Raw genomic sequence first — 15795 nt, 5'->3', positions numbered from 1 at the left:
TCACCGCTCACCCAAACACACCTCTCTGTTTTTACTAAAACTACAACATGACGTCACTGAGCCGCGGTGGTAAGAGACTCACCGCTCACCCAAACACATCTCTCTGTTTTTACTAAAACGACAACATGACGTCACTGAGCCGCGGTGGTAAGAGACTCACCGCTCACCCAAACACATCTCTGTTTTTACTAAAACTACAACATGACGTCACTGAGCCGCGGTGGTAAGAGACTCACCGCTCACCCCAAACACATCTCTCTGTTTTTACTAAAACTACAACATGACGTCACTGAGCCGCGGTGGTAAGAGACTCACCGCTCACCCAAACACATCTCTCTGTTTTTACTAAAACTACAACATGACGTCACTGAGCCGCGGTGGTAAGAGACTCACCGCTCACCCAAACACATCTCTCTGTTTTTACTAAAACTACAACATGACGTCACTGAGCCGCGGTGGTAAGAGACTCTCCGCTCACCCCAAACACACCTCTCTGTTTTTACTAAAACTACAACATGACGTCACTGAGCCGCGGTGGTAAGAGACTCACCGCTCACCCAAACACATCTCTCTGTTTTTACTAAAACTACAACATGACGTCACTGAGCCGCGGTGGTAAGAGACTCACCGCTCACCCAAACACATCTCTCTGTTTTTACTAAAACTACAACATGACGTCACTGAGCCGCGGTGGTAAGAGACTCACCGCTCACCCAAACACATCTCTCTGTTTTTACTAAAACTACAACATGACGTCACTGAGCCGCGGTGGTAAGAGACTCTCCGCTCACCCAAACACATCTCTCTGTTTTTACTAAAACTACAACATGACGTCACTGAGCCGCGGTGGTAAGAGACTCACCGCTCACCCAAACACATCTCTCTGTATTTGACGGCCTCCTATGTACAGCTTTACGTCATATGTGCCTGAAATATGATGTATTCTAAATGACTGTACCCTGTACTGATTACATCTCTGCCAATAGAGCACCGAAGTCTGATGGAAACGGTAGAGGGCGCAAATTCACGGGTTCATGTCCTTTTTATTTGCATTGTAATCCCATAGGAGGATTTTAGATCACCTCATATAAGAACTGTGTTTGAAAAATAAACATGTCATCACGGCCGTTTCACTCATTATGGATATGAAGAATCAACTGACTGAGAGAAAACGCTATTGTTACTGCTACTGAATTAGTTACATTTTCACTAGAAACAGATCATATATGAGTGGCTGACTGTCGTAAACGATACAGAGACACCTCTCTGACAATATAACGATACAGAGACACCTCTCTGACAATATAACGATACAGAGACACCTCTCTGACAATATAACGATACAGAGACACCTCCCTGACAATAAAACGATACAGAGACACCTCGCTGACAATATAACGATACAGAGACACCTCTCTGACAATATAACGATACAGAGACACCTCTCTGACAATATAACGATACAGAGACACCTCCCTGACAATATAACGATACAGAGACACCTCGCTGACAATATAACGATACAGAGACACCTCCCTGACAATATAACGATACAGAGACACCTCCCTGACAATATAACGATACAGAGACACCTCCCTGACAATATAACGATACAGAGACACCTCCCTGACAATACAACAATACAGAGACACCTCCCTGACAATACAACGATACAGAGACACCTCCCTGACAATATAACGATACAGAGACACCTCCCTGACAATATAACGATACAGAGACACCTCCCTGACAATATAACGACACAGAGACACCTCCCTGACAATATAACGATACAGAGACACCTCGCTGACAATATAACGATACAGAGACACCTCCCTGACAATATAACGATACAGAGACACCTCGCTGACAATATAACGATACAGAGACACCTCCCTGACAATATAACGATACAGAGACACCTCGCTGACAATATAACGATACAGAGACACCTCCCTGACAATATAACGATACAGAGACACCTCCCTGACAATATAACGACACAGAGATACCTCCCTGACAATAACGCCGAGACAGCTTGTTTATTTTTGGACCACAACGCTTACATGAGACGATTTTAAGATGAGCCCATGTTATTCTCCATAGAGAAATTACTTCCGTTCCCTTGGAACCAAGGGATGAGCGAGTGACGTCAGGACTTTAGAACCAGGGGATGAGCGAGTGACATCAGGACTTTAGAACCAGGGGATGAGCGAGTGACGTCATGACTTTAGAACCAGGGGATGAGCGAGTGACGTCAGGACTTCGGCTCTATAAAGTATTCAATCAATCAAAACCAAAGCCCATATATGACCTTATACCTTCCTGTTGCTGAGGACACCCGGGGAGAACATGAACTGTGGACCAAAAAGCCCATATATGGCCTTATACCTTCCTGTTGCTGATGACACCCGGGGAGAACATGAACTGTGGGCCAAAAAGCCCATATATGGCCTTATACCTTCCTGTTGCAGATGACTCCCGGGGAGAACATGAACTGTGGACCAAAAAGCCCATATATGGCCTTATACCTTCCTGTTGCTGATGACTCCTGGGGCGAACATGCTCTGCTGAGTTCTGATGATCTTCTCTCTCTGCTCCAGCTCGGCCAGCAGCTCCCGGGTCCTCTGCTCCTGTCTCCGCTGCGCCGCCTTGCTCTTGTCGCGCTGCGCGGCGAGCTGCGCGCGCTGCGCCTCCTCCAGCGCCTTCTGGCCTTGCGCCAGCTGCTCGCGGCCGCGCTCCGACGCCTCCACACGCTCCTCCGTGGCCTGTGGGCGGGGCGGGAGGGGAGGGGGCGGGACGGGGTTTTTAGGAGAACGTTCGTTCATTTGGTTCACGATTTACAATGTAGGCCTTTTTTCAGACGCTCTTTAACCCATTCTGACCTGAGATCAGATTCTAAAAATGTCTTCTACATCCTGAAAGTTTTCTGACATATGTTTCTATGTCAGTCGTTCTTCGAGTTTTCAAAAATAGCAGACCTATGAGCTTGTAGATCTGCTATTTTTCAATAGCTAAAGCATAACATGATGCTAACACCAAAAGGGGTTCCCGCCCAGAATGGGTTAACCTGAACGGGGTGTCCCCAACTAGGGGTGTAAAAAAAAATCGATTCGAATTAGAATTGTGATTCCCGTTATGAACGATTCAACGATTCAAAATCGATGAATAATTTCCAAAAATCTTTTTTATTTTAATTTTTGTCTTCTGGTTACAGTTACAGGAGTTTTTACTACATGGTGTTTGTGATATGAAATGTAAGCTCACCCTAATCACAGTAAACATTGATTGATTGATTGATTGAAGAATTTATTAACAGTTTGCAGAATTACAGTACATTTCAAGCACAAACTCAATACAAAGGCTGTTAACTGTGAGTGGACGACCCAATTAAGCATTACACTTGTTTCCAATAGGGTCCACCATGTTCAAATCATCAAAACATTTAGAGACGTACAAATAGACACTTCTATAGACAGAACAGGAATTCATCATAAAGGAGGTAAAAAGGGAAAAGAAACATATACAGTGAGGGGAAAAAAAGGGGTGGGCGGTGGGGGGGATTCACGTTCAGCTCCGTTAATTTGTTTGTTTTCCTTGGAGGAGCTGCGTTGGGTCCCCAAGTCGGCTCCGTGACCGTACCTTGAGTTGGCTGTGTGGCCGTGACCGTCTCTTGTGTTGACCTTGCGTTCGTGTTTGAGGGATTCCGATTTTACAGGGGCCAGTTTCGAATTGCAGCCGTCCGTAGGTGCCCTTTGAGAGCGGTTTTGAAAGAGTCAAGGGATTCGCATGTCTTAATGACAGTTGGTAGGGCGTTCCACATTTTGGTGGCATAGGAGCGAAAATAATTTAGTCCCTTGTTTGTGCCGAATCTGGGTTGTACATGGTTCGTTGCACTCCCTCTGGTGTTGTGGGTGTGGACTTCGTTGACATTAAGGAAGTATCTAGACAGGTACATGGGTATCTTGGTGGTGTATCGAATCTTGTGGACCAGACCCATTGCAAGATGCTGTACTCTGTCGTCGACCCTAAGCCATTCCAGCCTGTCGAAGTGGGCAGGGGTGAGGTGGGTTTGGGGGGCTAGGTCAAGTAGGAGCCTGACCAGTTTGTTTTGGGAAGTCTGGAGCCTGGTTTTAAGGGCCTTTGAGGTGCTGTGGTACCAGGAGGTGCATGCATAGTCAAAGAAACCCTGTACAAGGGCTCCTGTTAAGGTCTTCAAGGTGTTTTTGTTGACCAGTGAGGAGATCCTGTAAAGGAATCTTGTTCTATGGTTGACCTTTTTGATTATGTTGGTGGCCATTTTATCACCGGAAAGATTAGCCTCCAGGATGGAACCTAGGTAGGTAATTTCATCTTTACGTGTGATAACATTGTCACCCACTTTAACCAAGAAGCCATTTGCCTTGCTGAGATTACAATTAGATCCAAAGAGAATGGATTCAGTTTTTCCCAGGTGTAAAGATAGTTTGTTATCAGCGAGCCAGGTGCAGATTCTACCGAGTTCAGAGCTGAGGGCATTTTCAACCTGCAGTTTGTCCCTGTCCGAGACCAGCAGTGCTGAGTCATCTGCGAACAGGAACAAGTTGCAGTCACAAGCTGAAGTCATGTCGTTTACATATATTAGGAACAGTAGAGGCCCTAGTATGCTTCCTTGTGGAACGCCACAGCTCACTCATGTCTTCTGTCATTCTCAACTTACTGTACTGTATAGTCACTTCAGTTCAAGACTGGAGAAGATTGTGATGAAATCCTATGTATTGAATCGAGAATCATTTTAAATAGAGAATCGTTTTGAATCTGAAAAAAAAATGCTTTTGAATCGAATCGTGACCCCAAGAATCAGAATCGAATCAAAGATTCACAGCCCTAACCCACATGTACCTGCAGTAGAACCAGAACCAACCCACATGTACCTGCAGGAGAACCAGAACCAACCCCCATGTACCTGCAGGAGAACCAGAACCAACCCCACATGTACCTGCAGGTGGAGAACCAGAACCAACCCCCATGTACCTGCAGTAGAACCAGAACCAACCCACATGTACCTGCAGGAGAACCAGAACCAACCCACATGTACCTGCAGTAGAACCAGAACCAACCCCCATGTACCTGCAGGAGAACCAGAACCAACCCACATGTACCTGCAGGAGAACCAGAACCAACCCACATGTACCTGCAGTAGAACCAGAACCAACCCACATGTACCTGCAGGAGAACCAGAACCAACCCACATGTACCTGCAGGAGAACCAGAACCAACCCACATGTACCTGCAGGTTCAGAACCAGAACCAACCCACATGTACCTGCAGTAGAACCAGAACCAACCCACATGTACCTGCAGGAGAACCAGAACCAACCCACATGTACCTGCAGGAGAACCAGAACCAACCCACATGTACCTGCAGGAGAACCAGAACCAACCCACATGTACCTGCAGGAGGAGAACCAGAACCAACCCACATGTACCTGCAGGAGAACCAGAACCAACCCACATGTACCTGCAGTAGAACCAGAACCAACCCACATGTACCTGCAGGAGAACCAGAACCAACCCACATGTACCTGCAGGAGAACCAGAACCAACCCACATGTACCTGCAGTAGAACCAGAACCAACCCCCATGTACCTGCAGGAGAACCAGAACCAACCCACATGTACCTGCAGGAGAACCAGAACCAACCCACATGTACCTGCAGTAGAACCAGAACCAACCCCACATGTACCTGCAGGAGAACCAGAACCAACCCACATGTACCTGCAGTAGAACCAGAACCAACCCACATGTACCTGCAGGAGAACCAGAACCAACCCACATGTACCTGCAGTAGAACCAGAACCAACCCCCATGTACCTGCAGGAGAACCAGAACCAACCCACATGTACCTGGAGTAGAACCAGAACCAACCCACATGTACCTGCAGTAGAACCAGAACCAACCCACATGTACCTGCAGTAGAACCAGAACCAACCCACATGTACCTGCAGTAGAACCAGAACCAACCCACATGTACCTGCAGTAGAACCAGAACCAACCCACATGTACCTGCAGTAGAACCAGAACCAACCCACATGTACCTGCAGGAGAACCAGAACCAACCCACATGTACCTGCAGTAGAACCAGAACCAACCCACATGTACCTGCAGGAGAACCAGAACCAACCCACATGTACCTGCAGTAGAACCAGAACCAACCCACATGTACCTGCAGGAGAACCAGAACCAACCCACATGTACCTGCAGTAGAACCAGAACCAACCCCCATGTACCTGCAGGAGAACCAGAACCAACCCACATGTACCTGGAGTAGAACCAGAACCAACCCACATGTACCTGCAGTAGAACCAGAACCAACCCACATGTACCTGCAGTAGAACCAGAACCAACCCACATGTACCTGCAGGAGAACCAGAACCAACCCACATGTACCTGCAGTAGAACCAGAACCAACCCACATGTACCTGCAGTAGAACCAGAACCAACCCCACATGTACCTGCAGTAGAACCAGAACCAACCCACATGTACCTGCAGTAGAACCAGAACCAACCCACATGTACCTGCAGGTGGAGAACCAGAACCAACCCACATGTACCTGCAGTAGAACCAGAACCAACCCACATGTACCTGCAGGTGGAGAACCAGAACCAACCCACATGTACCTGCAGGAGAACCAGAACCAACCCCCATGTACCTGCAGTAGAACCAGAACCAACCCACATGTACCTGCAGTAGAACCAGAACCAACCCCACATGTACCTGCAGTAGAACCAGAACCAACCCACATGTACCTGCAGTAGAACCAGAACCAACCCACATGTACCTGCAGGTGGAGAACCAGAACCAACCCACATGTACCTGCAGTAGAACCAGAACCAACCCACATGTACCTGCAGGTGGAGAACCAGAACCAACCCACATGTACCTGCAGGAGAACCAGAACCAACCCCCATGTACCTGCAGTAGAACCAGAACCAACCCACATGTACCTGCAGTAGAACCAGAACCAACCCCACATGTACCTGCAGGTGGAGAACCAGAACCAACCCACATGTACCTGCAGTAGAACCAGAACCAACCCACATGTACCTGCAGTAGAACCAGAACCAACCCACATGTACCTGCAGTAGAACCAGAACCAACCCACATGTACCTGCAGTAGAACCAGAACCAACCCACATGTACCTGCAGTAGAACCAGAACCAACCCACATGTACCTGCAGTAGAACCAGAACCAACCCCACATGTACCTGCAGGTGGAGAACCAGAACCAACCCACATGTACCTGCAGTAGAACCAGAACCAACCCACATGTACCTGCAGTAGAACCAGAACCAACCCACATGTACCTGCAGTAGAACCAGAACCAACCCACATGTACCTGCAGTAGAACCAGAACCAACCCCACATGTACCTGCAGGTGGAGAACCAGAACCAACCCACATGTACCTGCAGTAGAACCAGAACCAACCCCACATGTACCTGCAGGTGGAGAACCAGAACCAACCCACATGTACCTGCAGTAGAACCAGAACCAACCCACATGTACCTGCAGTAGAACCAGAACCAACCCCACATGTACCTGCAGTAGAACCAGAACCAACCCACATGTACCTGCAGTAGAACCAGAACCAACCCACATGTACCTGCAGTAGAACCAGAACCAACCCACATGTACCTGCAGGAGAACCAGAACCAACCCACATGTACCTGCAGTAGAACCAGAACCAACCCACATGTACCTGCAGGAGAACCAGAACCAACCCACATGTACCTGCAGTAGAACCAGAACCAACCCACATGTACCTGCAGGAGAACCAGAACCAACCCACATGTACCTGCAGTAGAACCAGAACCAACCCCCATGTACCTGCAGTAGAACCAGAACCAACCCCCATGTACCTGCAGTAGAACCAGGACCAACCCACATGTACCTGCAGTAGAACCAGGACCAACCCCCATGTACCTGCAGTAGAACCAGAACCAACCCACATGTACCTGCAGTAGAACCAGAACCAACCCACATGTACCTGCAGGTGGAGAACCAGAACCAACCCACATGTACCTGCAGTAGAACCAGAACCAACCCACATGTACCTGCAGTAGAACCAGAACCAACCCACATGTACCTGCAGGTGGAGAACCAGAACCAACCCCCATGTACCTGCAGTAGAACCAGAACCAACCCACATGTACCTGCAGTAGAACCAGAACCAACCCCCATGTACCTGCAGGTGGAGAACCAGAACCAACCCCCATGTACCTGCAGTAGAACCAGAACCAACCCACATGTACCTGCAGGTGGAGAACCAGAACCAACCCCCATGTACCTGCAGTAGAACCAGAACCAACCCACATGTACCTGCAGTAGAACCAGAACCAACCCACATGTACCTGCAGTAGAACCAGAACCAACCCACATGTACCTGCAGTAGAACCAGAACCAACCCACATGTACCTGCAGTAGAACCAGGACCAACCCACATGTACCTGCAGTAGAACCAGAACCAACCCACATGTACCTGCAGGTGGAGAACCAGAACCAACCCACATGTACCTGCAGTAGAACCAGAACCAACCCACATGTACCTGCAGTAGAACCAGAACCAACCCACATGTACCTGCAGGTGGAGAACCAGAACCAACCCACATGTACCTGCAGTAGAACCAGAACCAACCCCCATGTACCTGCAGTAGAACCAGAACCAACCCCCATGTACCTGCAGTAGAACCAGAACCAACCCACATGTACCTGCAGTAGAACCAGAACCAACCCCACATGTACCTGCAGGTGGAGAACCAGAACCAACCCACATGTACCTGCAGTAGAACCAGAACCAACCCACATGTACCTGCAGTAGAACCAGAACCAACCCACATGTACCTGCAGTAGAACCAGAACCAACCCACATGTACCTGCAGTAGAACCAGAACCAACCCACATGTACCTGCAGTAGAACCAGAACCAACCCACATGTACCTGCAGTAGAACCAGAACCAACCCCACATGTACCTGCAGGTGGAGAACCAGAACCAACCCACATGTACCTGCAGTAGAACCAGAACCAACCCACATGTACCTGCAGTAGAACCAGAACCAACCCACATGTACCTGCAGTAGAACCAGAACCAACCCACATGTACCTGCAGTAGAACCAGAACCAACCCCACATGTACCTGCAGTAGAACCAGAACCAACCCCACATGTACCTGCAGTAGAACCAGAACCAACCCACATGTACCTGCAGTAGAACCAGAACCAACCCCACATGTACCTGCAGTAGAACCAGAACCAACCCACATGTACCTGCAGTAGAACCAGAACCAACCCCACATGTACCTGCAGTAGAACCAGAACCAACCCCACATGTACCTGCAGTAGAACCAGAACCAACCCACATGTACCTGCAGTAGAACCAGAACCAACCCCCATGTACCTGCAGTAGAACCAGAACCAACCCACATGTACCTGCAGTAGAACCAGAACCAACCCACATGTACCTGCAGTAGAACCAGAACCAACCCACATGTACCTGCAGTAGAACCAGAACCAACCCCCATGTACCTGCAGGTGGAGAACCAGAACCAACCCACATGTACCTGCAGGTGGAGAACCAGAACCAACCCACATGTACCTGCAGGTGGAGAACCAGAACCAACCCCCAAGTACAGTCCCATTCTGTACCAGGCTGACATCCGTAGGTACCTTTCAAAACCTTTCAGACCAAAGGTACCTCTGGAAGCCACACCTCTGATGGGTGGGGTTTAGCCTTAAGGGGTGTGTTTTTTCCACCCACTGTGTAATACAATAAATGGACAGTAGGTGGCAGTAGGACAAAGGCCAGAGCAACTATACATTCCAGCTGGCAAATAGTAATTTGCACTGTATTTGCAGGTTGAGAACCAGAACTAACCCCCATGTACCTGCAGGAGAACCAGAACCAACCCCCATGTACCTGCAGGTTGCGGGCCAGGAAGGCCTGGCAGTGCAGCAGCCACTCCACGGTGAGCTGCGCCAGGCGGAACAGTTTGAGCAGCGCCGGGTCCACGGCGGTCTGGCAGCGCTCGCAGCGCTCCGCCTCCACGCTGCAGAACGTCACTGCGTTCACGTGGCGCTGCAGAGACTCCACGTCCACCTCCGAGACCACCCGGTCGATGCTGAGCCCCCCCAGGCCCCGCCAGTCCACCGGCTCCCTGCGCGACTGGAACCTGACAGAGATAACATGTACAGGGTGGTGTTTAGAGACCACTGAGCCCCCCCCAGGCCCACCCAGGACACAGGCTCCCTGACAGAGATAACATGTACAGGGCCACTATATTTCCACACTCACTCCAGAGGGCCACTATATTTCCACACTCACTCCAGAGGGCCACTATATTTCCACACTCACTCCAGAGGGCCACTATAGTTCCACACTCACTCCAGAGGGCCACTATAGTTCCACACTCACTCCAGAGGGCCACTATAGTTCCACACTCACTCCAGAGGGCCACTATATTTCCACACTCACTCCAGAGGGCCACTATATTTCCACACTCACTCCAGAGGGCCACTATAGTTCCACACTCACTCCAGAGGGCCACTATAGTTCCACACTCACTCCAGAGGGCCACAGCGCATATTACTATTGTAGCAAAAATAGCCGATCTACAAGCTCAAAACTTTTTGAGCTTGTAGATCAGCTATTTTTGCTATATTTGAATTGAAAACCTGAATAATGTTTTGCTCTTTTTGGATTGGAATCCTGAAAAGAAACCTTTTTATTTATTTATTTTATCTAAATGTATGCATTTAGTTATACTTATGTTAACCTTATGAACTGTTCATGGACTACATAACTACATTGGACACAAAAATACATTTTAATACTAGTCATGAAGTACTATAGTAATTTAATACTAGTCATGAAGTACTATAGTCATTTAATACTAGTCATGAAGTACTATAGTCATTTAATACTAGTCATGAAGTACTATAGTCATTTAATACTAGTCATGAAGTACTATAGTAATTTAATACTAGTCATGAAGTACTATAGTCATTTAATACTAGTCATGAAGTACTATAGTCATTTAATACTAGTCATGAAGTACTATAGTCATTTAATACTAGTCATGAAGTACTATAGTCATTTAATACTAGTCATGAAGTACTATAGTCATTTAATACTAGTCATGAAGTACTATAGTCATTTAATACTAGTCATGAAGTACTATAGTCATTTAATACTAGTCATGAAGTACTATAGTCATTTAATACTAGTCATGAAGTACTATAGTCATTTAATACTAGTCATGAAGTACTATAGTCATTTAATACTAGTCATGAAGTGGTATAGTCATTTAATACAAGTCATGAAGTACTATAGTCATTTAATACTAGTCATGAAGTACTATAGTCATTTAATACTAGTCATGAAGTACTATAGTCATTTAATACTAGTCATGAAGTGCTATAGTCATTTAATACTAGTCATGAAGTACTATAGTCATTTAATACTAGTCATGAAGTACTATAGTCATTTAATACTAGTCATGAAGTACTATAGTCATTTAATACTAGTCATGAAGTACTATAGTCATTTAATACTAGTCATGAAGTACTATAGTCATTTAATACTAGTCATGAAGTACTATAGTCATTTAATACTAGTCATGAAGTACTATAGTCATTTAATACTAGTCATGAAGTACTATAGTCATTTAATAATAGTCATGAAGTACTATAGTCATTTAATACTAGTCATGAAGTACTATAGTCATTTAATACTAGTCATGAAGTACTATAGTCATTTAATACTAGTCATGAAGTGGTATAGTCATTTAATACAAGTCATGAAGTACTATAGTCATTTAATACTAGTCATGAAGTACTATAGTCATTTAATACTAGTCATGAAGTACTATAGTCATGTAATACTAGTCATTAAGTACAATAGTCATTTAATACTAGTCATGAAGTACTATAGTAATTTAATACTAGTCATGAAGTGCTATAGTCATTTAATACAAGTCATGAAGTACTATAGTCATTTAATACTAGTCATGAAGTACTATAGTCATTTAATACTAGTCATTAAGTACTATAGTCATTTAATACTAGTCATGAAGTACTATAGTCATTTAATACTAGTCATGAAGTACTATAGTCATTTAATACTAGTCATGAAGTACTATAGTCATTTAATACTAGTCATTAAGTACTATAGTCATTTAATACTAGTCATGAAGTACTATAGTCATTTAATACTAGTCATGAAGTACTATAGTCATTTAATACTAGTCATGAAGTACTATAGTCATTTAATACTAGTCATTAAGTACTATAGTCATTTAATACTAGTCATGAAGTACTATAGTCATTTAATACTAGTCATTAAGTACTATAGTCATTTAATACTAGTCATGAAGTACTATAGTCATTTAATACTAGTCATGAAGTACTATAGTCATGTAATACTAGTCATGAAGTACTATAGTCATGTAATACTAGTCATGAAGTACTATAGTCATTTAATACTAGTCATGAAGTACTATAGTCATTTAATACTAGTCATGAAGTACTATAGTCATTTAATACTAGTCATGAAGTACTATAGTAATTTAATACTAGTCATTAAGTACTATAGTCATTTAATACTAGTCATGAAGTACTATAGTCATTTAATACTAGTCATGAAGTACTATAGTCATTTAATACTAGTCATGAAGTACTATAGTCATTTAATACTAGTCATGAAGTACTATAGTCATTTAATACTAGTCATGAAGTACTATAGTCATTTAATACTAGTCATGAAGTACTATAGTCATTTAATACTAGTCATGAAGTACTATAGTCATTTAATACTAGTCATGAAGTACTATAGTCATGTAATACTAGTCATGAAGTACTATAGTCATTTAATACTAGTCATGAAGTACTATAGTCATTTAATACTAGTCATGAAGTACTATAGTCATTTAATACTAGTCATGAAGTACTATAGTAATTTAATACTAGTCATTAAGTACTATAGTCATTTAATACTAGTCATGAAGTACTATAGTCATTTAATACTAGTCATGAAGTACTATAGTCATTTAATACTAGTCATGAAGTACTATAGTCATTTAATACTAGTCATGAAGTACTATAGTCATTTAATACTAGTCATGAAGTACTATAGTCATTTAATACTAGTCATGAAGTACTATAGTCATTTAATACTAGTCATGAAGTACTATAGTCATTTAATACTAGTCATTAAGTACTATAGTCATTTAATACTAGTCATGAAGTACTATAGTAATTTAATACTAGTCATTAAGTACTATAGTCATTTAATACTAGTCATGAAGTACTATAGTCATTTAATACTAGTCATGAAGTACTATAGTCATTTAATACTAGTCATTAAGTACTATAGTCATTTAATACTAGTCATGAAGTACTATAGTCATTTAATACTAGTCATGAAGTAATTCAAGCGGGTTTGGAATTGTAAACAGCTGCAATCAAGACTATATCAGTATTCTGATATTAACACGCAGTGGGTCTCAAACCCCTACATTTAGGGTAGTGGTTAGGGTAGTTGGTCTCAAACCCCTACATTTAGAGCAGGGGGTCTCAAACCCCTACATTTAGAGCAGGGGGTCTCAAACCCCTACATTTAGGGTAGTGGTTAGGGTAGTGGGTCTCAAACCCCTACATTTAGAGCAGGGGGTCTCAAACCCCTACATTTAGAGCAGGGGGTCTCAAACCCCTACATTTAGAGCAGGGGGTCTCAAACCCCTACATTTTCAGGGTAACAAAAGCAACGCACATCCTCCACTGGCGCTGAGCCAAAACTGTAGAAAACAGTGAACAGTGAAAAGAAAAGCAGGGGCTCGCAACTCACGTCATGATGCTCCGAACTGTATTTAGCGTCAGGCAGGCAAGAAAATACGACTCTGGAGCGAGTGAGTATACATATAGTGGCCCCTCTGGAGCGAGTGAGTATACATATAGTGGCCCCTCTGGAGCGAGTGAGTATACATATAGTGGCCCCTCTGGAGCGAGTGAGTATACATATAGTGGCCCCTCTGGAGCGAGTGAGTATACATATAGTGGCCCCTCTGGAGCGAGTGAGTATACATATAGTGGCCCCTAAGGAGCGAGTGAGTGTATACATATAGTGGCCCCTAAGGAGCGAGTGAGTGTATACATATAGGGGCCCCTCTGGAGCGAGTGAGTGTGGAAATAATGGACCTTTCCATCTTCAAAGTTGCCCACCCCTGATCACCGGTACGGGTTCGGGGGAACCACCCTGACCACCGGTACGGGTTCAGGGGAACCACCCACACAACAACACATGGAACCAAATGGACCCTCACAGGTCCGTACCCACCTGAAGGGCCGGGCGGGGGGGGCGGCGCTGGCGCTGGAGGGCGGGGTCATGCTGGCCGGGGGCGCGGACGAGTAGTAGCCTTTGGATGACGATTGGCTGAGAGGAGAGTGGAGCAGGGAGGGGGGCGTGGTCCCCGAGGGGGGGGTGGAGGGGTCCCCGGGTCCCGGGGGTGGGTAGGCGTAGAACACACCGTCACGGAATGGCTGGGGGGGGGGGGGGAGAGAGAGAGAGAGAGATCAGAAGGACAGTACAGTACAGTACAGTACAGTAGCCTAAGATTCAGACTCTCGTACGGCCTGTACCGTCAACACACAACATCTGTACGGCCTGTACCGTCAACACACAACATCTGTACGGCCTGTACCGTCAACACAACATCTGTACAGCCTGTACCGTCAACACAACATCTGTACGACCTGTACCGTCAACACAACATCTGTACGGCCTGTACCGTCAACACACAACATCTGTACGGCCTGTACCGTCAACACACAACATCTGTACGACCTGTACCGTCAACACACAACATCTGTACGGCCTGTACCGTCAACACAACATCTGTACAGCCTGTACCGTCAACACAACATCTATACAGCCTGTACCGTCAACACACAACATCTGTACGACCTGTACCGTCAACACACAACATCTGTACGACCTGTACCGTCAACACACAACATCTGTACGACCCGTACCGTCAACACACAACATCTGTACGACCTGTACCGTCAACACACAACATCTGTACGGCCTGTACCGTCAACACACAACATCTGTACGGCCTGTACCGTCAACAAAACATCTGTACGGCCTGTACCGTCAACACACAACATCTGTACGGCCTGTACCGTCAACACACAACATCTGTACGACCTGTACCGTCAACACACAACATCTGTACAGCCTGTACCGTCAACACACAACATCTGTACGACCTGTACCGTCAACACAACATCTGTACAGCCTGTACCGTCAACACACAACATCTGTACGACCTGTACCGTCAACACACAACATCTGTACGGCCTGTACCGTCAACACACAACATCTGTACGGCCTGTACCGTCAACACACAACATCTGTACGGCCTGCACCGTCAACACAACATCTGTACAGCCTGTACCGTCAACACACAACATCTGTACGACCTGTACCGTCAACACAACATCTGTACGGCCTGTACCGTCAACACAACATCTGTACGGCCTGTACCGTCAACACAACATCTGTACGGCCTGTACCGTCCACACACAACATCTGTACGGCCTGTACTGTCGACACACAACATCTGTACGGCCTGTACCGTCGACACACAACAACTAGTTTTAGTCTCTTCAATAGCTTTCATTTAGTCACATTTTAGTCACCTGGAATGTTTTAGTGTTTAGTCTAGTTTTAGTCGACTAAATATCATAAGATTTTAGTCGAC

General features: G+C 45.5%; 1 protein-coding gene across 1 annotated transcript in view; it reads right to left on the bottom strand.

The window, feature by feature from the left end:
• Window positions 1-2525: 2525 nt before the first annotated feature.
• Window positions 2526-15795, bottom strand: part of LOC306917780 (cilium assembly protein DZIP1-like) — a gene marked incomplete at its 3' end in the record, with an annotated part of 18893 nt that continues 5623 nt past the window's right edge. The window contains exons 2-4 of the mRNA XM_079530688.1: window positions 14367-14569; window positions 9954-10206; window positions 2526-2768 (exon numbers count right to left, since the gene is read on the bottom strand). Of these exons, the coding sequence (XP_079386814.1) occupies window positions 2526-2768; window positions 9954-10206; window positions 14367-14569 (699 nt within the window). The remainder of the gene's footprint in view (window positions 2769-9953; window positions 10207-14366; window positions 14570-15795) is intronic.

This window comes from Electrona antarctica (genome assembly GCF_951216825.1).
Source record: "Electrona antarctica genome assembly, contig: scaffold_55, whole genome shotgun sequence".
In the NCBI taxonomy this organism is placed as follows: Eukaryota; Metazoa; Chordata; class Actinopteri; order Myctophiformes; family Myctophidae; genus Electrona; species Electrona antarctica.
Note: the sequence above shows the minus strand (reverse complement) of the source record. Positions and strands in the feature narration are given on the sequence as shown.